The following is a 26541-nucleotide window of genomic DNA, read 5'->3' as shown; positions in this document are numbered from 1 at the left end:
CGTTACTACGGTTATCTCTCTCTATGTTTGTGTGTAGTTGCTGTATATATAACTTATGCGTAGGAAATGTGTTCTTGTTTGTGTGTGTGTAGAATTTCGTTAGTTTCGGCTAGGAATTCGTTTCGATTTAGGTTTAGGCGCCATTAGCTTCAAAACATTTGAACACAACAAATGGATGAATGTTCACGAATATATTTGAGTGATAAAGTGAAAAGAGAGAATGAAAATTTCGCGCTCAAAAATTCCGTTTTTTTTTATTTTGTAAATTCCATAGTCACGGTTGATCTTGATCTTTGAGTTCAATCATTCGATTGTCAAAATCAATTGAAGCAAAAGAAAAAAAGAAGTTTTTGTTTCTTAAATTCTTTCATCATACGTGTATCCATCATCGGATCATTTGTTTTGTATTGTGATGATCTAGTCGATGATAAACATTTTTTTCTTTCTGAAAAACAACAACAACATATTCTACTGACATACAACAGCAGCAGTCAAGACAATCGGTTATTGAATTTTTTTTTTGTTCATACAAAATTCTTTTTTTTACAATTTTATTTTTAAACACTTGAATTTTCCTTCGCAACCATCAAAATCATCATTTTTTCCAGATATTTCTTTTCGGCGCAAGAAAATTCTATATGTCATTTTTTTGTTTCACTTGATCATCATATTTTTGTGTTCGGTGTGTGTGTGTGTTTGTGAATGATTGGTGTCTATTTATTTTTCTTATCGGTGGCTGTATCATGTCATTTTTTTCGATTTTTTAAATTTTTTTTTGTTGTTGTTGTTATCGCTGCCTCTATTCCATGTTCCAGAAATAAATCTTTTTTATGTTTGACAACTTAAACAATAGTGTAGGTGGTATCTATCTATCTGCCTACCTGCGTACAATACAAACATACAAAGTATTTATTATTCAAAATTTATTTCAAGAATATATTTGCAATCTAGTCACACACACACACACGCAGACACACGTTGGCTAAAATTGTCATTTGATTGATTTTTTTCGTTCGTTGTTCAAAAAAAAAATGCGAATATAACCTTTATTACACCGACACACAGACGTCGATTACAATCGATCGACAATTTTCATTTTATTCAATTTGATTTTAAAAGGTGTATAGAAAAAATCATCATTATTCACTGAAAGATCGATAGTATAGGTATAATATATTCACAGATGAATTTGTTCATTGATCAATGAACCTGTTCCTGTATGTTTTTTTCCCTGTTTGGTCTGTGTTAGTTGATAAGAAATGAATTTTGTTCATTCATTCATTCATTCGATTCAATTCAATTCAATCATGTCAATTGTGAATCATGAGTTTGAATAAAAATTTCATTTCAATTGAAAAATTTTCAACAAAAAAGTGATGGTTTTCTTCTTCATCATCATCATCATCATTCTTTTTTGTCTCTTTCAATGACAACGACTACGTTACACTATTGATTCATTAGAATTCAGTTCGAATGTTTTTTCATTGAATTCCCAAATTCTTCAGAAGTCATGTGTTGAAGATCTTTTTTTTTCTTTCCTACGCAATAAAATAAAATTGCTGATCGTCAAACAATTTTTTTTTCTTTGCTGCAAGGTTCAATGGTTTTTCTTTTCATTTATATTTCGAAATTTAATATTATCTTATCATTGAAATCAGAAGAATTCGAAAGAAAACTAATTGAAAAAAAATCAGAAATCATTTCTTGTCATTAGCCAAGAGAAAAATAATTTGTTTTCTTGTTTTCTTGTTTGTTTGTTTGTTTCTTCATCATCATCATCATCTTAATCGGATCTAATTGTTGGATTTTTTCTCTTTCTTATCTTTATCATCATCATCATTTGTGATTAATTCTTAAAATAAAATATCCCTGTGTTATATGTTTTATAACTTTTTTGTCTTGATTGGCATTTTTGTTTTGTGTGAAAAAGTCAAAGAAATTGTGAAAAATGTTATTTAATCAATCAATTCAACAATCATTTTATCATCATTATGATTTCAATGGAAAATTTTTTCATCATCAACGACAACAACAACAGCAGCAGCGTCAAAATTCAATGATTAAAAGCAATAGTGGTGGTAATAATGATAATAATGTTAAAATAGCCACTACTAAACGTATTTATCCATGTTATCATTGTCGAACATTAACATCATCAATGTTTATGCTCAACCATCTTTGGCATCCATGGCGAACATTAAGTTTCATCATACAAACACTCATTCTAATAGGTAAGTTGTTTTTTTTATTTATCTCAAATAATAATATCAATAAAATCAATGATCTGATCTGATTGATTTTTCTATTTCTCTTTTGATTATAATTTTTTACCGATTTCATTTTACCCATAAATCTCAATAATCACTTGACTACTACTGATATACTTTGCTTTCTCTCATATTGTTTTTTTTTTGTTGTTGCTGAAATAAACCCTATCATTATTGTATACAACGACTCGAAAAAAAAATTTGTCAGTCAAGTAGTAGTTGAATTGTTTCGTTTTTTTTTCACAGGAAAAACGAGAATATCTATAATGATGAGGTTTCATGGAATGAATTTTGATTAGATTTTTTTCCTTGCTGATCGTCGTTAACTTTTTCTATATTTGTTTGGCCAAAATATGCTGATTATTTTCGTTGAACCTACCCCGATTTTATTCTTGTCCACATTAACAAAAAAATTTTTTTTACTTTTACGATCTTTATTTTTTAATGATTAAATTGTCATACCCAAAAATACAATAATAATCTCTGAATTCAGATTGATACTGTTTATGGGAATTTTCCACATGTGTGTCTGATTCGAGTGACAATTCGCACCTTTTTTCACCAATTTCACATTCGATACATTCAAACGATCAAAACAGGAGAAACAAAAAAGCAGCGATTGAAAAAAATGTGAATTTCAACTTTTTTTTTTCAGCAGCTGGGCCAATTATCATTAAAAGTCAAGCAAAAATGAAAAAATAGTTATAAATGGAAACTAAAAAAAAAACTGTATAGAATTTGCAACTTTGGTCCATTACAATATCACATTGGTCATTTGTGATTTCATTATGAACTGAGCACGAATTCAAATTACCTAGATATTATCTGTTTTGTTTTCATTTTTTTTTTCATCCATATAAAATGTTTTGTCAACCGTGACCACACCACACCATAGTCTGGTAGTTGATGTTGCTGCTGCTGATGGTTTATGGTTGTTTTGTGGTCAAGATGGCCATTACCATATTATTCTCTCTGTCTATACCCGGTGCATATATGTCGAGATTCTTTGTTGTTTTCTTTGAATTCTTTTCACAGCAATTTTGGTTTGTTTTTGTTTTTCATTCCTCCTTAAACATGCACATAAGAATTCATATCATTAAATTCAGATTTATGATGTTCGTGTTGTCATTTTTGTTTCTCAATACACCCTGGTTATTCTTTGTATTTGTTTTATCATTCAAACACTTTGAAGTTATTTGTTTGTTGTTATGTATGATTTTTCGTAACTTCACCCAAACGTACACACAATCATTCTGTGTGTTTGTGTATTCATATGTTTGTTTGTGTGTGTGTATGTGTATCAGAGACCAAAATGTTGGTCACCAGAAATTTAGTCATCATCATCATCATCATACATTTAGCATTGCTAGCTTTTCAAACAAACACATTTATTTGTTTGTTCTGTTTGTTTTTTTTTGTTACATTTTCTCATATAGCTAAATATTTATTTCTCTCTACAACAACAACAACAAAAATTCCATTTTCTATCCATTACAGAACATTTGTTCTGGATTCTGGTTTTTTTGTTGTCGTTTTTTTCTACGTATTCACATCTACAATGTGGTGATATACACACAGGCCATTTATTCACTGTGCGATAGAGACAGAGAGCAAAAAAAAACAACAGCAATGGATGATATTTTAGTTTTCTAGCTTGTGTGAATTGTGTAAATGTGAAAAAAATGAGCTTTTTTAGATTAACATTAGCATTCTGTGTATGGCTAATATTGTTCTGGCTGTGTGTGCCAAAGTAACTTACTTTTATACATGAGCATGAGAATCTACTCTCTTGTCACAAAGAATTTTTATTTTCATTTCTACAATTTTTTAAGCTCATTATCGTATATTATGGGGAGTTTTTTTTCTCTTTTCACTCTCATTATATTATGATTGTCATTGAGTTTTTGTTTTAATTTTCTTTGCATTCACATTAGTAACAAGCAAGCATTTTTTTCTATTTATGGTCATGTATTATGATGATGATGCAGAGTGAATGAAATGAATCGTTATTATTGTTTTGAAATTAAAGTTATACTTTATCTTTGCCCACAGACGCAAACATACACACACACACACACATACCTGGAGTTTTATCATTTTTTCAGAGTTATAATATTTTTAAAATAATAACCATAATGATGATTATGATCTTAATTGAAAAAAAACAACAGAAAATTACAATGTATTGTCATTATTAGTCATCGAATACTCTTTATTTTGTAGAAATGAATGAATCAAGTGAATTGATTTCGAAATGTTCACTTTATGTTTTTTTTTCTTGTTCATTCTTTTATCTTTTATTTAATGGGAGGGATCGATAAAATCAGTCCAAATCAATGAATTGAAGAAATAATAAAGTGCAAAAATCCATCCAATCATCCATTCAATCTATTTTAGCAAACAAACAACGAAAAAAAATTGATTTGATTCTTTTTTTGACAATTGAAAAAAAAAGACAATGAAGACGATGAACACAAGAGTAAAATGATTAAGATACTGCTGCTAAGAAAAGTAATAATAGCATTTGTTGTTGTTGTTGTTGTTTGTTTGTTTGTAATTTATTCTCTATCTCTCTATTGATGAACGATTTTGAAATCAATTAATCCGAATAATAAACTGCTCCAGTTTTTTTCGCTGGTCTATTGAAGGTTTTATTTTTATCGTTTTTCATTTTATATTGAAACATTGAAAAAATACAAAAAAATAGGTGATGATTCACAAGAATCGGAATGAGTAGGATAAACGAATCCATTATAAACGGATTCTCAATATATATAGACATTGTTTTCAACAATTAATGATCCTATGCTTTTAAAAATGCTACAGAAGCTGAAATGAAATTAAAACTTGTATTTGTCGTCACTGCTCACTATCCATTTGTTGTCTCTCGAATGAGAATATCATTATGTCATTAACAATTGAAAATTCCTATGTTTCAACATTTCATCAATTTGTTTACGATAGTAGAATGTTGAACATTTCCGGATTTCAAAATATTGTCCAAGAAATATGAGTGTGACGGTGAAATTATCATCATCAACAAGAGTTGTATTTTTTTATCTGGAATTTTTTTTTATTTTTTTATTTATTTTTCAATTGAATGCACACTTCAACCAACTTTACTAAACTCAGCTCAGTGTAGATTGAATTCTTTACTTTTCATTTGCAAATAATTCATCATTTCTATACAGTTGATATATGAACTAAATTCAAGTAACTTTTTCATCATTATCGAATCAATATGATCCAATCGTAACATATAGGCAAATTTGATGAATGATTCCAATGAATGGCTATCAAATCGCTTCACATAAATCCTACGGGGAAATGGATGAGAGAAAAAATAAAGTTTGAGATGAAAGAAATAAGTAATAAGAATTTACCTTGGAATCTTTCGTCGATAGTCGATACCATTTTTTATCTCACCATATTCATATTCATCTTCTGTTTGATCCAACATTCCGCGAAAATAATCCGACGTTGCCATTATAAATATAGTATGACAAATGAAATCACATTCATCATTACTAATAACACAATAAAATGGGCTTTTAAATTGTTTAAATGCAGACATTTGGCAGAAATCGATTTTATTTCGAATATTCGTCGTCGTCGTCGTTGTTGTTGTTGTTTGTTGCCGTAGTCGGCTTTTATCATTCGATTGCATCATACCTTGGTTCCTTGGAGCAATTGAATTTTACGCAGACACACACACACACAAAAAAATGAACACCTGAATATATAGAGACGCGACGTTAAATATAACGATCAAATACTTTTTCGTTCTAATATAATAAATTGATTTTATCCGATAATATAATAAATCAATTGACTGGATTGATGATTGTTGTGTAGTTCTCGAATTTCCTTTTATAATGTTATTATATATGTGACTCTATGATGATTATTACATTACAAGTGGCGAAAATGAACACTATTCGCCATTGGAAAGCAGTGTTCAAATGAAAAGAAAAATATCCAATTTCATTCTTTGTCTTTTTTGTAACAACCGAAAATCAACGGTGACCATTGTTGACGTTACAAGTGTCAAATATCCAATTGAAATATGATAGCAATAATGATGATTATTGATAATGACCTAAATCAATAGTTAAATATTTCTATCGATTATATATACAAATTTTTGCAGAATAAAAATGTCACACGTATGGATTTTATTTTTTTACACATGCACACGCAAGTGATAAAAAGTGAATTTGTTACTAAATTTATTTCTCATTAGTGTCGTTAGGAATTTAATTTTTTCTCTCGTTAATACAACTGATTTTGTTATATGGTATATCATCATCATTGCCTGCCGATTGGCTTTGTGTCATCATCATTTTGTTTTTTTTTTTCGGCAACCACACATAACACACTTTCTTAGTTTTGTGTCTGTGTGTGTAAAGTAAATGGAAGAAAAAAAATTCTCCAGTAAATAAAAATGAAAAAAAAATAAACAACAAAAAACAATTTTCAACTCTCCCCACAATATAAATGATGATTTGATTCACAAACATCGTACACAAGTCTTATTTTCATCATCATCATCATCAATTTTATTTTTCCACTCAAACACACACACACTTAAGACACACAGACAAACAATTCAAAACAAAACCGAATAATAATAATAATGAGGAAGAAGAAGAAAAATAATTTCGGTAAATTTCACATTATTCTTTTTTTTTTTGTTCACGGCCCAATGAAACTGGCCATTCGTTTTTTCTTGTTTTTCAAAAGTTTCGATAACTTTTTTGTTTATTCTCAATGATTATATGGCCGCCAGCCAATAATGACGATGTCCTAGTTAGTTTGAAGAAACTTGAATGTTTTCGCTTGTTTGATGGTGATGACGAAGAAAGACTAGAAAAAAAAATCATTCCCATCAATAATGTAAGAATGTGTGCCAGGCTATCGAGTAATGTGTTCCAGGAATGAAAAATGGGGGCGTAATCGCTAAATATAGAATTTTCATGAAATATTTAATTATTTTTTGTCGTTGTTGTTTCTCCAATATCTTGGAATCACTATTGCTATTGAATGGGTGGATCGATTTCATTGTTATTAAATTGATCTCTGATAAATAATATAACGACATTATTACTTAACTTATTAAATGATGATGAGAATCAGATTGTTTTGTTTACATTTTATTATGATGATTGTAAAACTTTTGAACAGTTAAAAAAAGTTTTCTGTCCTACTCGAAAAAATATACTTATGTTTTTCGGAAATGGAAAATTTTTTTCGTTTCATTTTCGGAGATTTTTTTTTCTTATTATTCAACCACCCGTTTTCTTATTACCATTTGTAATAATGGAAAAAATATGGCTGGTTTTTTTCGTTGGTTCTACGATTAAAAATCAAAGTTTTTGTATGGAGTAAAATCTAATATATCTCAGGAATTACCGTGAAAAACGAAAAAAGTAAAAGTAGGTAACGACGACGACGACGACAACAACAATGATGATGAAAAAAATAGATAAAGTTCGTGCATTTTTGCAATAAAATTGATTTCAATTTTGACTTTTTTTACCATTCGTTTTTAGGGGGAGAGGAAATAGAAATACGATAATAATCAATATCAATGAATTCATTGATCTGTTCGTGCATCAATATATATTCTATTCTATTATCATTATTATTCAAAGAAGAAAAGAATGAATGTCTTTTTCTGCTAACGGAAGAAAAAAAAACTTTCAAAGTGAACTAGTTATTTGAAAAACAACAATAAAAACAACAACAACAGCGAACAAACATTTTGAACTGAACCTTCATCCATAATTTTACAATACAATACATACATATCAGCCATTGTTTAGCATTTGAAAACCAAGAGAAAGAGAAAGAGAGAGAAAACGAAAAACAAACTATAAACAGACGTAAACAAACATAATGATGTTCAACGTTTTTTTTACGGGTGTTGAATTTGATCGATTGATTTGATCGATAGATCGATGAGTTCTAGGCACCCAACAACAATCTCCCTTTATAACGGCTTTTAGATCATCATCATCATCATCATTATATTATTTGGTCACATCATATAAAACACACGCACACATATAATATAAACATCTTTTTTTTCGTTTTTCCCAATTGTTTGGTTTAGCGGCTGTGGCATACATTTCCGATTATCATTATCATCATCGTGATAATAATTCTCGACAAACAAGCAGTGTTACGAAGCAAATATGAGAAAGAAAAGAATTCTAGAGATATGATTCCGCTATTCTCTTGTTGATGATAATCATCGTAAGCACAATATTGAATGGCTAATAATGTACACATTGTTTGTGTAATCTAAATGGCAAATTTATTATTATTGCTGCTCAATTCAAAATGGTTTGTTATATGCATTGTGTGTGATTCATTCATTGATGATTATCATATTGTAGTTGAACGAATAATTGTTGTTTAGATTTCTTATCACCAAAATTCATTCGAATCGTGTAATGATCGTATTATTGTCATTCAGAAAAAAAAATTAATTGACAAATCAAATCTCTAGAAATGATGAATTTCATTTGGAATTTTGTTTGCAAATATATATAAATCAAAACAAATAAATATTAAAAAAAAAATTCATACGAAAAAAATGAAATAACAATGTATATGAAAAGAAAAAAAAACATGAGACATTGATCTAGTGGAATATGAAAAAAATTTCAATCTGCATTTCAAATCGAAAAAAAAATGTTTCATTTGAATAATAATGTGTGCAAAGTAAAGTGTGATTGAAAATGAAAAAAATGAACGAAAAAAAAAATTTCCATTATTCACTTTACAGTATTTTTTCTTGTTATTGTTATTTGGATTATTTCAACAGGGAAAATGAAAATAAATCAGATACTTTTGATTTCAAGATTGGGAGCTATATATACAGTTTTTTTTGTTGACATTCTGCATATGTGTGTGTGTGCATATAAGGGTATTAAAGTCTCAATGTAACAGGATTTTAGCAATAATCACAAGATGAGAGGAATCCGACTTTGAATCACTGATGATGATGATGATGAATAAATTGATGAGATTTCTTAAACTTTAAACTTGATTTTTTTTTTGTTGAAAAATTTTCTCTCTCCTGTATACAATATAGATAAAGTTTCTCAATCGTGAGAATCTTTTTTTTTCTACATTACAATTCTATGATCATTCTTTGTGCAATTTTTATTCATTTGAATTAAACACCATTTTTGTTTTTGTTTCATTTACAAGTGAACGCTGTACAACAACATACGGTACTTTCACTCATTCATTCATTCATTCAATCAATTCATTTTTTCCTTCTTCTCCACTCTATTTAAAGCTTTCTATTACCGGATTTTGGTGTATTAAATCTGCTTATCACGGAAATATGTGTGTGTGTGTGTTGTGTTCATTTGTTTTTGTTTTTTTTTTCTGTTCCACATACTACTTATGATCATTCAATCTTTTTCTGCATTATGTGTATTTTTCGTTTGTAGTTCCGATTCATTTTGATGTTTTTTTTTCTTCTCATTGTGCGTTTTAAGAATGGTTCTGGATTCTGTTTTCAATTTTGTTTTCGTTTCGTTTTTTTTTATTATTACAGAATTCTTATTCTGTACTTTTTCTGTTTCTATTATTAGTGTCCAAATGTTTAAAGCAGAATAGAGAGAGATAGAGAATGAAAACAGAAAGATAAATTTGCTAGATCATCATGGTTATATGCACACAGCATGAACCATAACAATTGATTGACACACACACACACACAGAGACACACGGCAGGCGCTATATCCGTTCTATATATGATGATGATTGTTTGTTTGTTTTATATTCATGAAATAATCTTATTCATCACACACAATGCAAATGCGAAAAATTTCATAACAAATCCATTGCATTCGGTTTTTATTTCATTAAGAGAAACGATACTGACATTTGAATTTCATTTGGTTTTTTTTTTACTACTTCAATTCCGAACCAAACAACAAATGTTAAGCGAAAGCAATTAAAAATTGTAAAAATTTCGACTGTATCAAATTTTTTTTTTCGAGATAAAAATTCATATTTAAATTAGTTTCACAATCTGAAATTGTTTTTTTTTATTCGGTGTAATTTTTTATTTTTCATCTTTTCTTTCGTTTTTACTCTTTTACCCAAAGGATTTGGCGATTGAAAATTCTTTTTTTTTTCGTTGTATTTTATTCCTAGAATCAAATTGATTAGTTTGTGTGTGTGTGTGTTAGCCTTTCGTTGAATTTCGTATCCATCTATATAATATTAATCATCCGATGGTGATAAAAAAAAACAACAGCAACAATGATGACAATGAAGAAGAGAGAAAAAAAAATTGATGGGACAAAATTTTTTTTTCTGCTGCTCTCATTTCACAATTTTGTCAAGCTCAGTATTTTTTTTTCGCTTCTATAATTCTCGAATTCTTGATCACGTCGTTATGGTGACAAATAACTTGACTATAATAATAAAAAAATAGAACGCGCAAGGGAAAAGTAAAATAAATTTGCGACTTTCACACGGCATCATACACAAACACTTCTCTGATAATCATCATCGTCATCATTTCACAAAAAAGGCTGTTGGCTAAATCTAGAGATGTATGTAGAGATTGTGTGTCCATTGTCATTGTCGTCAGCGAGAATTTCCATTGTATGATATGTGATGATGAGAGAAAAAATTGTCTACTGCGTTATTGTGTCGTTGTTATTGTTTTTTCGATAATGAATGACCAATCAATATATGAAACATACATATTTTTTTTCTCATCAAAATATCCCTATGATGATTTTCAATAATGTTATAGTCTGCTTATTTTGCTACAAATCATATAATCCATATGTGATCAGTTGCCAACTGATTAATAATAAAAACAACAACAACAACAAAACATAATTACAAATGGGACAACATTCCAGATTTCAAACAAATCAATGTGACTGGTATTTGGGACAAATATCCAAATTGAAATATAGTTTTAATTATTATCCAGTCATCAACAATGTGTAGATAGACAGGAATGTTTTAAATGTCAAAAATTATAAACAGAGACAAAAACACCATTTAATTTGATCATTATTCTACATTGAATTGAGTGCAAAAACAAGAGAAAAATTGTAAATCTCAAAATGTCTTGTTGTTGTTACATTACTTGAATATTCGAAAATTCAAATACTCATGAGGTTTTTCTTTCCTTGGGATTCAGAATTTTTCTTTTTTTTTTTAAATTTACTTTTCATTCTACATTGTTAAGCTTTTTTTTCTACTTTCTTTTATAATAATGCTTAGTGCAAAGATGAAATGAAAATTATTCATCACTCATTTAACATTGTTTTGGTGATTATTAAAATGAAATTTCAAAAATCATATCTAGACAATGTTACCATAATCTACAACAACAAAGTTTTTGTCTGGAGTCTTTTGAAAATATATTCAATCAATGTATGTTTTCACACTCTTCATTTTTTCATTTTGCCCATCTATAACTAGAAAACACACAGACATGAATCGTTTTTTGGGAAAAAAAACTATCTTTATAATTTGTTAGTAGCAAAAAGAAAAAATAATTGAAATTAATTTTCTTTCACTCATTCTGGATTGTATCATTTTTTTTAGCTATTACATAGTTCATGGTAATCCGTTTTTTCTTTCTCTCACTGTCTTGTTGTTCTAATGATAATCATGATTGATAAGGTAAACTTGACTTTTTACGACATGAACATGGTTTCTGGTTTTCTGGTTTTTTCGTTTCTTTCTCTCTCTTTCCATGTTAAATCAGAACAAATCCTCTATATTCATTCAATTGCTACTGGATCAATGATATATAACACAAGCTAATAATAATCATCATAATAATGATTGGGTGATGATGACATGATGTAGGCTAATAATAATATAGTCATTTTGAATACGAATCACTAATGACTGAATGATTTTTTTGTTAGTACAAATTTTGAAGTTAAAAAATGAAACAAAATAAAGAAACATAAAAAAGGTGTGGTGAGCAAAACGAAAACAAAAAAAAACGACTGAGAATGTTTCCTTTCTCTTCTAATAACATAATAACCATGAATAATAGTTCACGATTCTACGATTCTTGTTACGATTGAACAAATTATGAATAACGTTTATCTACTGTGCATTTCCTATATACTAACAACGATAAATGAGTTTTTTTGATTTGGTTCTTTACACATAAATAACACGTTTTAGTCTACATCTTTTTCATTTTGTACATATTTCAATAGTTTGTCGATTTCGGTAGATTATTCATTATTCCTTGGCCTTTAGCTTGTTAAGACAGGTTATATTCTTTTTTGTGAATTTGTTTTTTGTTTTCTCTCATTGATTACTTGACTTGATACATTCGCAATGAATCAATATAGCCATCATCCGTTGTTTTTGTTAGTCCAGAACTTTAGTGTAAAAAATACCTTTTGGGCATTTTGTTTTTTTTTTGTTTTATCACATCACAAGACTATTTGTTCAAATAGTCACCATAGTCATCTTCAATTGGATCATTCAAAAATTTTCTTGTTTTTGTTTCTCATCATACATGATAGTCCATAGCCATTATCATTTTTAAAAATCAAGTGAAAACTTGTGTGTGTGTGTGGGTTTGGATTTATTGAAACAAGTGTCTATACTATTTTTTTTTATTGAAAAATACCAAGTGCAAATATTATTCTCACACTATGCATTGGAATTATTGGCTAACGGTATTATTTTTTACAGTGGCCATAAAAATAAAAAATAAAATATTCTCTTCATGTTTTTATTATTCATAAATATAAAATTGATTATTGAAAGGAATTTACATAAAATTTCAATCATCTTCAACGTACGTATACACAATGGACAAAGCCACATAAACAGAAAACCCCTGAAATGTAGGCTTCACTGTCGAAATTTATTTGATGTGTAATGATGTGAGTTGTTTTTTTTTTTTTGGTTTTGTTTTGTTTTGTTTTTGAAAGTAAAGATCCTTTTTTTCCAAATTATAATGATCATCACTAGAAAAAATGGTAGGATTTTTCACAATCAGATTTATTTTGGAATAAAAACACTCACTATTATTGAATCATTTTGATCTTGTTGGTCATATGATTGTTTTTTCTCTCTTAAATTCTTTCAAATTCATTGTACAGATTCACTTTAAATCTTTTTGATAATAATAATTTCAAATGTCATTATCTTGCGAATTGTAATGATGAAATGTAGAAAAAATTCAAATCCATTAATTAAACAGGAATTGAATGGGAAATAGTGGTAGATCTATTGTTCAGATGTGTATAACAACAACAATGATGTTTGTGTAATTTAATTATAATCTCTATTTTTGTTTCGATGATGATGAGTGATGGTAATGAATAAATTGTAAAACGACCGTCATCATCATCATCATCATTGATATTGTCAATGTAATTCTAACAACGACAACAAAAGCTAATAGAACAATTCACTAGTAATATAAATACGAAAAAAAGCCTTCAAGGTTTCTTATGTGAGAGAAAAACTACCAATCAATGTGTGTGTGTGTAAACATCAAATTGTTGTTATTATTATCAATTCGCTCCAAACTCATGACAAAACCATATCCATTATGAATACATAAATGATGATGATGAAAAAACTAAGCCAGAATAATGAATTTCACTTGATCATCAGGTAGAGCCCAGAAGAAAATAAAAGAAAAATATCCTATCTACCGTTACATTTTAGCTTATTGGCTTCACTTGGCTTCGCTGCTGCAATGTTGTTTGTAAACAGTAGACAGACTCATTTTCATTATTATTGAATGAATATATCTGATGACAATGTGTAAATGAATGAATGAATGAATGAATGAATGAATGAATTGTCGTTTGCACAGCACGATGATTCATCGAAATGTATTATTATTATGATTGTGTTATGAAGTCCAATTTATATTATTGAAAAAAGCTCATTTTTTAATCAAATTTTTCGACACTATCTACACTGAATATTTGATGGTGATGTAGATGTGAGAAATGAAGTGAATATATGTTTATGTATTTGAAGTTGGCGTATAGTTCCTGTTTTTTTTCTTGTCTATAGCAGCGGTGTGGGTGTTTTTTGTTACCATCATAGTAATCATGAGAATGAGAAAATTCCTTTTTTTTTGCCCGCTGTGATGATGATGATGATGATGTTCTGGCATATATGTTTGTCTCACTATTTCATTTGTTATTTCTCCCTACAAAACGTATGTAATAAACATATATTCTGTATGTTTGTTTGTTTTTCTCATGATTATTTCACCATTTTTTATAGATCCAAATGATGAAAGAATTGTATTCAAATTGTTTAAATAATAAAAAAAAATGAAATATTCTACATGTCCACATATTCAATAACTATGTTATCAATCGGTCTTTTTTTTTGATGAAAAACTAGAAATTCATTTGTGAAAGATTTTTTTTGTTGAAAAAACTATACCACCATAAAACATAATACATTGACAAATGTTTTATTCAATAATGAATTATTTGATCAGTATTTGCTTGCTTGTCTAACTATCTCTCTATATGTGTGTGTGTATCTGTTCAATGTTGACTTCGTTATTCAACGATAGTATTTTGGCTTTACAGAATGAAAAAAAATGTCGTCGTTTTTAATTTTTTTTTCATATAGCCAATTTGTTATCTTGCAATATCCACACAATCTCTACAATCACATCGACAGCCTTTGGCGCTGAACATTTGAGATTCATTTGGACAAAATTTTTTGTTTTTTGAAAAAAATCAAACTTCAGTGATTGTTAGTGTGTGTGTGAGAGAGGGAACGAAAATGAGTGTGGGTACAAAAAAAAAAGAAAGTAAGACTAGAAAACAAAGGAAAATTAATTTTTTAAATTGAATTCGATGCTTGTTTGAAAATAAAAACTGTGTTTGACACACACACACACACAAACACACAAAACACGCACACGCCTGTCCTACATAAATAGATTGAGTTTCGTAGATAGAAAAGTTATCATTATCACCGATCTGTGTTTTGTTTGTGTGTGTGTGTGAAATTCCTTTCAATTTTTTCTTTTAATTTGATTCAATCACAATTTGATCGATATTTGGTTGAAAAGCAAGAAAAAAATTAAATTAAATTATCATTTTTCTTGTTATTTTTTTCCTCATTTTTTCCCTTTTATACGTTTTAGATATAATTAATCGATTATTGATTGATTTAATGATCACCGGAACTAATCATTTAATAATAATGAACAATGATTATCAACAACAACAACAACTATATGAGCCTATATCATTATCATCATCACCGATGATTTGGATGTTTGGTATGGCAAATGCTCAACAGCTTAAATGTGGCGATATAAAACAATGTTCAAAAATGTTTCGTGAAGCAACATTATCACATAATCTATCCTATGATCTTTCTAGTGATAAAATTGAACATATTTGTGTGTAAGTATAAATCTTACGTTAAAATATATATATATTTTTGTCTTGTTTAATGCAAATCGCTTCTATCATACAAAATTCGCTATTTTCATCTTAATTGCTATGATATCCATTCACTCATTTTTTTTGTCTTACAATTTCGATGATGACGATGATGATGATTATTATCATTACGCTATGTGATCACTAGGGACAACCCAAATATATATACAGACCCTGGAGACAATATAGTAATTTTAACCAAAGATAAACAAGAATCATTAGGTCATTCTCCGGTGTAATAATGATGATAATAATAACAGCACCAGCACCAGCATCAACAACAACAACTAAATGAAACCAAGATGGTAATGTTGCTGATGAGAACATGAAAAGCGAATTATTTTCAGTTTTTTCTCTCTTTGCAATCTCAGCACATTTTTCTTTTAGGTTTATTCTTAGATTATTTAGTATTCTAGTCTCAAATAGATATAGCTAGATTATTTTCATCATCATATCTATATTTGGGTAATTTTTTTTGATTCTGTTTTGATTTTCGGTTCTGATGATCAATCGTTTTGTTTTCTTCTTTCTTGAACAAAAATATAATGAATGAATGAATGAATGAGTGGCGGAAATTTCGAAATAATCTTATGGATTCTAATCAATACCATTACTATTTTGCTTTTGATCTCCATTCAATGATAATCATCGAATTGAATGATTGTCATTTTGTTTTTGTTTTGTTACCAGAAAAAAAGTTTTTGTTTGTATTGCCCATCCGCTATTTGTTCTTGTATGCGCATCCCATAATAGAAGTTGCAATAATAGTGGTAGAATTATTCATTTATCTAATGAGTTAATGATTACCATTTTTGGTGATCGATAATTTTTTTTTTTTTTTGGTTGTTTTGTTTGGAACAATTTGATCATCAATCAATCATTGAAAATTTATTATTTATGAGTTGTTGAAAGTACAAAAAAGATACTGCGAGAGAGAGAGAGAGATAGAGAATGATAAATTGTACCACTCGGCTCCAAAAGTTTCAACATAAAAAGACTTGGAAAAATCGTTTTCGGCATCATCATTGATGACACTGTCTTGTTGATGATGATGATGATTTGAATTTACACAGAAAATTTTCGAAAAAAAAGATTAAAAAATTGAACGAAAAACGAAATTAGAATGCAGCAGACAATATAGTGGTAGAGAGACAATATTATTTAGTGTTAAATTATGATTCATCAATGATGTGAAAGGCAATGATTTATGATTGCAGTTGTAATTCAATTTTTTCTTTTTTTTCTGTTTTTAGAAAATTAAATCGAGCTGTACAATGTTTTAATAATTATCGTAAAATGTGCATCAATGATAATTTTCAACATTCAAAAATGACAGCCGATTTTTATGATCAAATGTCTGAAGGACCATTAGGACTGACCATGGAACTATGTAATAATCCTAAATTTAAACAAGGTGATCAATCTTTTCATTGATGTATTTACTAAATAAGCAAAGAAAAAAAACTAATCGCATTTACTCTCTTTCTCACTTATATTCTGATTATAATTAGATTATTTGACATTAGGTCCATGTCAGAAGAAATATCGTGGTGAATTTGATCGATGTTTAACAATGAATCAAGGTAATACAATGACACAAAATGGCTCAAATTCGACCATATTGGAACAGTTTATTGAACATTGCTGGTAAGTCTCAGTCTCATTTCATTCAGTTTCTCCATTTTTTCCCGTGTTTAAATATTCAAAAATCGAATCTTTTTTCTTTCAATTTCAAATTGCATATTTGACAATACCGAAAGATTTTCGTTATTTTCATCTTGGAAAATTTAGAAAAAATCTATAGAATTTTTAGTGGTGATTTATATTCACTACCAGCAGCCAGCAGGCCCATTTTCAATGTACAGTAAAATTCCGCTTAACCCGTTAATTTTTTATGAATTTTGCTTGTGAAACGAAATAGAAGTCTTGCTGTAAAATTTCCCTTCTATTTCAACACATTTATTATCTATTTAGTAGTTTGGGTAGATTATTGATTATTAATGTTTCATTAGAAAACAAAACTTTAATGGAATAGAACTACAGAGAGAAAACATATCCCAAATCAAAATATACGAATATAATAATCCTTTCTGGTATATGTTTTTTTTTTCATTAATCTATCCAATACATTTGACTTTTATATTTCCATTTCTCTTTCTGCCATATACAACACTATACTGGTTTTGTCAGATATAAATGATTAATTCAGATGTATAGGTCAGATATCATCAACATTGTGTTATTATCATCATGAAAATTCAATGTTTTTGTCAACATCATTATTCATTCATTCACTTTTTTTTCATAAACGTATTTTTCATTCTTTCTCTCTCTCTCTGTGTGTCTCTCTAGGTGGGTGTGGTTACCAATGAATGAATGTGTTTACCAAATGATGAATCAAAAGAATAATGATGAATATTTTTGAAGACAAAACTTGATATGAAAAAAACATTATTACAGACACAAAAAACGGGTGTCATCTCTCAAAAAAAAAATGGAAAAAAATTTTCATCAGACATCCACCCACACATACACACTGTGGCATAGTATTAGTTGATAATAATAATAATAATAATCCAATGATAATGATTTGAATTTTGACAATTTGAATGACAATGGGAATTTATCATTATCATTTCCATCTAGAAAAAAACAATCATAACCAAGCAAATCAACAAAAAAAAGTGTGTGAATAATGTCGAAATTTTCTTTCATTCTTTTTTTCTCTCCGGCACAATTACAATGTGTTTTGATCATTTTCAATTTTTCAAATTTTTTTTCTGTATATCAAACAAAGCAAACTTACACGATTTTGTCTGGTTGCGATTACAGAAGATTTATAGGTCATCATAAATAAACATTGAAAATGTAAACATTAAAATTTTATAATTCAATTTATTTTTTTTTCTTTCATCATCATCATCATTTTCCAGCTATTCAGTATCGTGTTTGTTGATTTTTTTTTCATTCATTATTCACTAAATTGGACAAAGAGTTTTGCTATTTTGTCTTTTATTTCATGTTTTTTCAAGAATGTACGATTAATTTGTTTACATTACAACAACAACAACACGAAAACAACAACAAAAAAGACAAAAAAAAAATATTCATTAGCTGTACCTACTAGAAAAATTTATCCGGAATATATCGACAACAATAGTCCCATAGTGAACGAAAGAAAAGCTCATCGGTATTATTTTTGAAGTAGAAAAAAAATAAAATATTCTTATTTTATTCTGTTGTTTTTGTCTTTTTTTTTTTTTTTTTTTTGATTACATCCGTTTTTTTATTTATTTCATTCAACTTGGTGACATTGTTAATGTTATTTTGTTTTGTCAAAAAAAAACAATGTTTTTTTTCGTATATAAAAATGAGAATTAATTAAATTTACCGGATTTCAAATCCTAAACTTTTCTTCCATTGTCGTTGTTGTTACAAATAAGTTGTATGTAATGTGTGTGTGTGTGTGTGTGTGTGTGTGTGTGTGGGGAAGGGGGGTTGATAACAATAACAACAACAACAACAACAATATCATTTCTGTACATGATTCTTTTGTTCTACAGAATCTAGACTAGATAATAATTAAGAATAAATTGGTGTACGCAAACAAAACAAAAAACAATAATGACGAGAGAATGAAAATGAAAAAAAAATCAATTATTATAATTTTCGGTGCATTGAATCTTTTTGTTTTCTGTTTGTGTTTGTGTGTGTGTGTGTGTGTTTGATTGACAATTTTATTCATTTTCGAAATGCAAACATTTAAAAGTCTTATTTTGTTTCTTTTTCTCTCATATCAAAACAAAATATATTGATGATGATGATGACTTTGATAGTTGTATGTAACCTTTGTCTGGTTGATGTGAAAAACAACATGTTTTCTTTCACAATTTGTTTGTTTGTTGTTTCGGATATCATCGTCACATGATGATGTGTTGAACAAAACAAAACAAAAAAAAAACGAAAACAATAATCTACAATGTAATAGCATCATGAACTTTACACAAAAAAAAAAGATTTTTCTCTGAAAAATAATAATCATAATTCGTCATATTGTTTCTTTGTTGGTTGTCATCATCATCATTGTCGTTGTTTTATACACCCAGACACACACAAAAAAAAATTTTTGTTTTATGGCAACAATCAAATCATTCGAGTGTGAATTATTTTCTCGCTCTTACTCACTCTTTTTCCATTACACATTAACTATTAGCCATGATGATGGTGATGTTGATAATGAAAAACACACACACAAGCAAGCAAGCAAGCAAAAAGGAAAAAATCGAATCAAAATTTTTTTTCTTTTTTTTTGCTGCCTACAAATTCTGGATCATTCCATTTAATTATCTTTGTACATTACATTCTTTTCTTCTGGAATCTCTATCTATTTTATTTATATAGATAGGAAAAAAATGAACCCATCGTTGTTTAGGCAGGCATCACCCAATCATCCGATGCAAGTGAAAATAAGAATAAAAAACCAAATCTAGTTTATGAGACCTAAAATTTTTTTGATTCACAATTCTTGTTAGGAAGTAATTTTTTTGGCAAAAAAATTATTTTAAAGTTTTTTCGTGTGTGCTGCATTTTTTTTCGTTTGAAATCAAGAATATTTTCAAAGAATTTTACCCTTTTCTTTTCTAATCATTTCTCGAAACTATCTGATTCTCTCTGTTCATCAGTGATTTTTTTTGTTGAAAAAATTGAATTTTTTTTTCATTTGTCAAAAATCTAATTGTACAAACTTTGTGTGTGTGTTGTAGAATTTATTGGTTGAAATTCGTATTTGAAAAAACGTACACACGCAGTATGAGTCCATTTATATAGTGAATAAATTTCATTTCCATTTTCACAGCCAATATCAACATTACTTTCTCTTAAGGTAAGAAATAGAAAAAAATCCTCGATTTCTTGTTTCGAATCGAAAAAATCGTAAATGGTTGGTGTAGTGATTATTATTTCCAGGCTATAAACTAAATATAATTAATAGTTAGCCATCAATTTCAACTAAAGTGATTTTGTTTGCTTTATTATGATTATTATTATCACCATGTTACCATCACTATATATTGAGATGTCATATTGATGTTGGATAATAAATACTCATTTCTCACTTTTGTCCATCGTTGAATCTTTTTGTTTATAAGAATGATGAGGATCATAATATTTCTTTAGTATACTGCATTCGTGTTCATGTGTGTGTGTGTGTGTTTGTGGTTTTCCATTCCTGTTAATCCATTCTATCCAAAATGACCAAATCGATGATTCAATTTAACCGGATTTGTTTTTTCTTCTCTTATTAATCTATTTGTTAGTACACTACATAATTATCACAACTGCATCTATGATATTAGCTTGGATAAATGTGGAAAAGGTATGTTGTTTATTTAATATTTATAAAATGTCAATTATTCAAAGTTTTTTTTTGATTAAAAATTTCATCTTTTTTTCTCTACCCAAACGTTTCTTGTGTTTTGTTTCGATATATAGATGCAGCTGAATTTTCGTTAAAAATTCTGGAACTTTTCAATCGTGGATATCTACGTGAATGCGCTAAATATGCAAATCTATCACATTTATGCGTTCGTAATCGATTTTCACGTTCGAATGGCAATATACTATTACCGTTGAATGTTCATCATTTATCATGTTTGATGATTACAATCACTATATCGACCCTTTCATCATTTATATGGGCATTTATCATTTGTTCATTGACATTCAGATGAATTTTTCTTTTTTCGTTGACAACAACAATCACACCTGAATGTTTTTTTTTGTTTTTGTTTTCTTGTTTCCTGAATCTGTCGGAAGAACCAGCTATATACGATTCATCCGGCCCATTACACCCATTCAAAAAAAAAAAAAAAAAAAATCTTTCTTGTCTCCCTTTTCATGCAAACCACGCACCTACACACAATTAAACGGAAATTGCATTCATCTTCTTCCTTCATTTTGTTATACAAAATATCGTTTTCTATTTGTTAATTTAAATAATAAAAGTTTTTAATTATTAAAAAAAAAATATAACAAAAGAAAAAGAATTTTTATGCGAAAAATTTTAAATGTTTATCCTATCCTTTATGAACGTGCACTTGGATGGTTTGGATTCTGACAACCGAATTCAATGCCACTACCATTTTGATTATGATCCGACATAGTGGTCTGGTTTTTTCGGTAATTCTTTTGATTATGTTGACGTTTTTATCGCCACCTATTGTCAATTGAACAAATTGTATGGATCTGATTTGATGTTTGTTTTCATGGCAATAATAATCACCAATTTTTAATGAATTTCGTGTTGAAAATTTCCAAAAATTCACATCCAAACAAAATGTTTTGTTGATGAAATGAATCTAAAATGAACAATCCATCAATTATTTGCTTAGATACTTTTTCATCATCGATTGATTGAAAATCTATACCGAACAAAAACAATCAGCCAATTTTTAACATCTTGAACAACGGACACGTCATTCTATCAACCAATAAACCGTTATATTATGTTAGTAATTTTTTTGTTGACATAATATACTAAATTTATCTGTAACCCTTATCAAAAGTATCTCAAACATAATCAAACTGTTTCACTTTTTTCTCGCTGCTTATAATCAAAATAGATTTGCTGACCAAACAATTTTTTTATGTCATTTGCTTCCGATATTATTCGACGAACACACCCTTCATTGTCAGCTAATTTATTCCATATCATCAGAATTTGTTTTTGTTTTATGAAAAAATAATCAAAAAAAAGCCGTGAAATCATGAAGGCATTGATTCTTGTCGGTGGCTATGGAACTCGTCTTCGACCATTAACATTATCTTTACCAAAACCATTGGTTGAATTCTGTAATAAACCAATGATTCTACATCAAATCGATGCATTGGTTGAGTTCGGTATCAAACATATTATTCTGGCTGTAAGTTATCGTGCCGATATGCTTGAAGAATGTATCAGAAAACAGGCCAAAGAGGTTGGTTAGATTTATTGATTTGAAATATTCATTTCACTAATCGAATTTCAGTTAGGAATAAAAATTACGTTCAGTTTGGAAGAAGAACCATTAGGCACTGCTGGACCATTGGCTTTAGCACGAGAATATCTATCTGAAGATGATGAGCCATTTTTTGTGCTAAACAGCGATGTTATCTGTGAATTTCCATTCAAATCATTATATGAATTCCATAAAAATCATGGTAGCGAAGGAACCATACTCGTCACCAAAGTAGAAGAGCCTTCAAAATATGGTGTGGTCGTTTATGATCAATTGGGAAAAATTGAAAAATTTGTCGAAAAACCAGTGGAATTCGTCTCGAATAAAATCAATGCAGGCATTTACATCTTTCAGACATCTGTGTTGAATCGAATTAAGGTAATTTAAAAGCGCACACATTAACATTCATTTTTTGATTGATCAAATACAATCTTTCTAGCTAAAACCAACTTCAATTGAAAAGGAAATTTTTCCAAAGATGGCTTTTGAAGGTCAACTATATGCTTCTGAATTGCCTGGATTTTGGATGGATGTTGGACAGCCAAAAGATTTCATCACAGGCACAGGACTTTATCTGTCTTCGTTGAAATCAAGAAATATTTTGCCCAGTGCGAATAATCCCGGAATAGTTGGTAATGTTCTCATTCATCCTACAGCTAAATATGGTCAAAATTGTAGAATTGGACCTAATGTTTCGATCGGTGCTAATGTTGTGATCGAAGATGGTGTTTGCATAAAACGTTGCACTATTATGAGCAATTCGATTGTCCGAGCTCATAGCTGGCTCGATTCTTGTATCATTGGCTGGAAATGTCGAATCGGCAAATGGGTATGTGTAATTTAGATAATTGTGAAAAGTTTCATTAATCTTTATTCAAATAGGTTCGTATGGAAAATAATTGTGTACTTGGCGAAGATGTTCTCGTTAATGATGAACTTTATCTCAATGGCGTGAAAGTTTTACCTAACAAAGAAATCTCCAAATCAGTTGCAGAGCCAAGTGTGATCATGTGAAAAATGGTTTTTATTCTTTTTTTTTCGTCTTGAAAACACACCTATTCATTCATCTATTTATTTGCAGAAAAATTATTTTATTTTATGCGAAAATTCTATTCTTTGGAAATTGTATGGTGAGAATTTTCGAGTGCCTTTCCAATTTTTCTTTTCTACATTCTATCCGTTTACTGTGTGTAAACTATGTTTGTTTATGTTATTTTTTATAATTATTTTTTCCATTCCATTTTTATATAATTATTTTGAATCTGAAAAAAAAGATTTGAAAATAAAATTCATCGTTTAACGTACTATATTGAAGGATCCCTGAAAAATTGACTCATTTGCCACGTGAATTTTGAATACGCATGCGTTTCGAAAAAAATGCACGTTTTCCGTTTACTCGCTCCCTGGTAGAAGCGTGTATTTTCACATTTCTTGTTGGTTCTATTTTATTTCAATTTCTGCGTTCGTCATGGTAAGTTCTATTGGTCTTCTAAATGATTTTTTTTCTGAATTTCGAGACAATGATGACCATATTTGCTACTCTCGAGTTATTCGATGACGACTTTTCTACCACCTATCCGTGTTTCATCTGATTTATCAATATAATTTCTAAATTTTTAAAAAATTAAATTTTTAATACTAACCCCGAGAAATTTTTTTTTCCATTTCAGAAACTAATCATGATTCGGATGGCCACTTTATGGTAGGTGAATTATTTCGTTAATTTTTTCTAATTAAATAATTTATGAAATTGATGATAATATAGTTCATCTGAACTAATTTTAGTTATGATAGTAAAAATCTATCTATTTTCGCCCCTATCTGAATTTCGTGTTCACATTCTCATTTAAATTTTATGGCCATTTTCTAATGAAGATTTTTTTTCACTTTAAATCTATTTTCAGCATTTGTCCCGAGATAATAAAGTATCGAATTCAATGAAAATGACACTCTCTTGATGGTAAGAATAATGGCAAAAAAATCTTTGTATTTCTCATCAAATCTGATGATTGTTTTACACCAAGATCTTTGATAAAAAAAAAATGATAGCAGCTACTACCTGATTCTAATTTGTTTTTAAATCAACAACCGAATGGCTAGAATTTTTACTCATTTTGTTTTTTCTTTTCCTTAGGATCAAAAATGTTCGATATCTAGCCGATGCTCGGGTTATAGTTCCATTGACACCAGGTAAGCTTTTTATAAAATTTTTTTTTTTTTGATTCGAATGAGAAACATTTCAAATGATGTTAAAAATCAAGTGGGAATCTATATGAGCATGTAAAAATGATTTCAACATTGAATGAATTATTTTTTTCTGATTTCAATTTCAGAAAAGATTTTTTAACCCAAAGTTTCACAAAAATTTTTAATATTGAAATTTTTTTTTCTCATTTCAGGTTAGTAATCTTCCCAACACTTAATATTTTCTCGACGATCCAAAAAAAAAATTGAAACAATGATGAGCAACGATTTTGCCAGATGAAAATCCATGATTATGCTAAATATTAAGCCCGATTAGTCTTTCTGAAGCTTTTTCAAATTTCTTTTGATCAAAAAAAATTATTGCTTTTTCCTGTTTGTAATTGTGAATATTTCTCATTTCACTCATGAATATAGGAACATGGCCATGATATCTGTAACAATATTAACTGTGTTTTATATATGGAGCAGAATAGACTTCCTGTGTGATTAGGTAGGTATTCGATTTTTCTAAAACAATTTTTAAATTATCAATCATTCGATATGATGATTTTTCACAAAAATGTAGGTTTAAGGGACATATGAACTCTTATGATTTGATCAGAAACCTAGCTGATTTGATTTTTATACAAAGTTTTTTTATTATTCATTTAAATACTATATTGAATTGATCGATTTTTTTAAATTTTTCTTTTAGCAGCATTCTTTAACTACACTCAAAACAATACCCCCATTTTTGGGTTAGACTTTGTACAACCGAAGTTGAAATCGAGGGAAAAAAATACAAAATGGGAGGATATATATTTCACAAGTTAATCTTGCTGGCTTTTCACAATGATTATCGCATCCTTTGATGTTCGGATGTTTAATTGATCATTTCGATTTCCATTTTTGGGATTGTTATGATTTTATCAAAATCATAACAATTCCCTGACATATACACAGAGTGATGGCCTGCAAGTACAAGCACTCGAAAATCACAAGTGCTAAAAAAATTGGTAAGTTTTTTTTATTGAAACAAATTGCCAGATTATGAACATTGTGGATATTACTGTGTTTGTAAGAATATATAGCTTGCAGGATGAGAATGATTGTTTGAACTTTTTGAAGTAAATGATGAAAGCAAACATATGTGAATTTCTTCAACTGATTTTTTTGAGATTAATTCTTATTGTCAATTTTTTACACTTGATTCTTAATTTTGTTTTTTTTCATTTTTGAAATATAGAATTCATTCAGCAAATGAATGATTCAGGAACCATATTCTGGTATGTATTAATTAAAGATGAAATGTTTATATGGTTAGATCCCCATTGCTGATGACCTAAGGCAGACAGTGAAATTTCGATGATCGAATAAGATTTTACAAAAAATTTTATTTTTCGTCAACTGATTTATGATTTCGATCAATCAATAATTTTTTCAATTGATTTTTTATGTATATTAACACACGTCTTTTCTTTCTTTACATTTTTAGGATATATTCGTATCGATTCATTTATCGAAACTTGATACCTCGAGTCTTTAGAGGTCAACGGGCAGAAAATTGCCACTCCTATCATCACCACTATCGTATCAGACCAATATCAAATGGATGAAAACGAGATGGAA

General features: G+C 28.7%; 3 protein-coding genes and 1 non-coding gene across 5 annotated transcripts; 3 read left to right on the top strand and 1 right to left on the bottom strand.

The window, feature by feature from the left end:
* The first annotated feature begins 148 nt into the window (after positions 1 to 148).
* Positions 149 to 21774, top strand: LOC124494862 (uncharacterized). Its single transcript, XM_075729539.1, has 6 exons — positions 149 to 2231; positions 15430 to 15694; positions 16987 to 17147; positions 17245 to 17380; positions 21049 to 21107; positions 21224 to 21774. The coding sequence occupies exons 1-6, from the start codon at positions 1949 to 1951 to the stop codon at positions 21460 to 21462; spliced, it is 1143 nt and encodes a 380-aa protein (XP_075585654.1). The 5' UTR covers positions 149 to 1948; the 3' UTR covers positions 21463 to 21774.
* On the bottom strand, positions 5251 to 6005 carry LOC124494711 (uncharacterized). The gene is made up of 2 exons (XM_047057968.2): positions 5651 to 6005; positions 5251 to 5584 (listed from the first exon to the last, which is right to left on the bottom strand). The coding sequence occupies exons 1-2, from the start codon at positions 5935 to 5937 to the stop codon at positions 5401 to 5403; spliced, it is 471 nt and encodes a 156-aa protein (XP_046913924.2). The 5' UTR covers positions 5938 to 6005; the 3' UTR covers positions 5251 to 5400.
* Positions 21775 to 21961: 187 nt separating the features above from the next.
* On the top strand, positions 21962 to 24033 carry Gmppb (GDP-mannose pyrophosphorylase B). 2 transcript variants are annotated; one of them, XM_075729538.1, is made up of 6 exons: positions 21962 to 22238; positions 22354 to 22707; positions 22759 to 23106; positions 23168 to 23557; positions 23611 to 23748; positions 23810 to 24033. In XM_075729538.1, the coding sequence occupies exons 2-5, from the start codon at positions 22498 to 22500 to the stop codon at positions 23740 to 23742; spliced, it is 1080 nt and encodes a 359-aa protein (XP_075585653.1). In that variant the 5' UTR covers positions 21962 to 22238; positions 22354 to 22497; the 3' UTR covers positions 23743 to 23748; positions 23810 to 24033. The 2 variants fall into 2 exon arrangements, with proteins under 2 accessions (XP_075585653.1, XP_075585651.1); XM_075729536.1 differs by having other exon boundaries at positions 23611 to 24033.
* A 438-nt stretch (positions 24034 to 24471) lies between these two features.
* On the top strand, positions 24472 to 24561 carry LOC124495337 (small nucleolar RNA snR60/Z15/Z230/Z193/J17). The gene has a single exon (XR_006959289.1). It is a non-coding gene; the product is annotated as a small nucleolar RNA snR60/Z15/Z230/Z193/J17 (small nucleolar RNA).
* The last annotated feature ends 1980 nt before the right edge of the window (positions 24562 to 26541 follow it).

The sequence above is a fragment of the Dermatophagoides farinae genome, chromosome 3 (assembly GCF_024713945.1).
Source record: "Dermatophagoides farinae isolate YC_2012a chromosome 3, ASM2471394v1, whole genome shotgun sequence".
Taxonomy (NCBI): domain Eukaryota; kingdom Metazoa; phylum Arthropoda; class Arachnida; order Sarcoptiformes; family Pyroglyphidae; genus Dermatophagoides; species Dermatophagoides farinae.
This window is presented reverse-complemented; position numbering and strand designations above follow the sequence as displayed.

Bases quoted from the DNA above. Each gene is read 5' to 3' on its own strand.
- LOC124494862 (XM_075729539.1), top strand. From the start codon at position 1,949: ATGTTATTTAATCAATCAATTCAACAATCATTTTATCATCATTATGAT. The intron at 15,695-16,986 runs GTAAGTATAAAT...TTCTGTTTTTAG, and splicing joins AAAATTGAACATATTTGTGT to AAAATTAAATCGAGCTGTAC. The intron at 17,381-21,048 runs GTAAGTCTCAGT...TCTATTTGTTAG, and splicing joins CAGTTTATTGAACATTGCTG to TACACTACATAATTATCACA.
- LOC124494711 (XM_047057968.2), bottom strand. From the start codon at position 5,937: ATGATGCAATCGAATGATAAAAGCCGACTACGGCAACAAACAACAACA. The intron at 5,585-5,650 runs GTAAATTCTTAT...ATTTCCCCGTAG, and splicing joins TATCGACGAAAGATTCCAAG to GATTTATGTGAAGCGATTTG.
- Gmppb (XM_075729538.1), top strand. From the start codon at position 22,498: ATGAAGGCATTGATTCTTGTCGGTGGCTATGGAACTCGTCTTCGACCA. The intron at 22,708-22,758 runs GTTGGTTAGATT...ATCGAATTTCAG, and splicing joins TCAGAAAACAGGCCAAAGAG to TTAGGAATAAAAATTACGTT. The intron at 23,107-23,167 runs GTAATTTAAAAG...CAATCTTTCTAG, and splicing joins CTGTGTTGAATCGAATTAAG to CTAAAACCAACTTCAATTGA.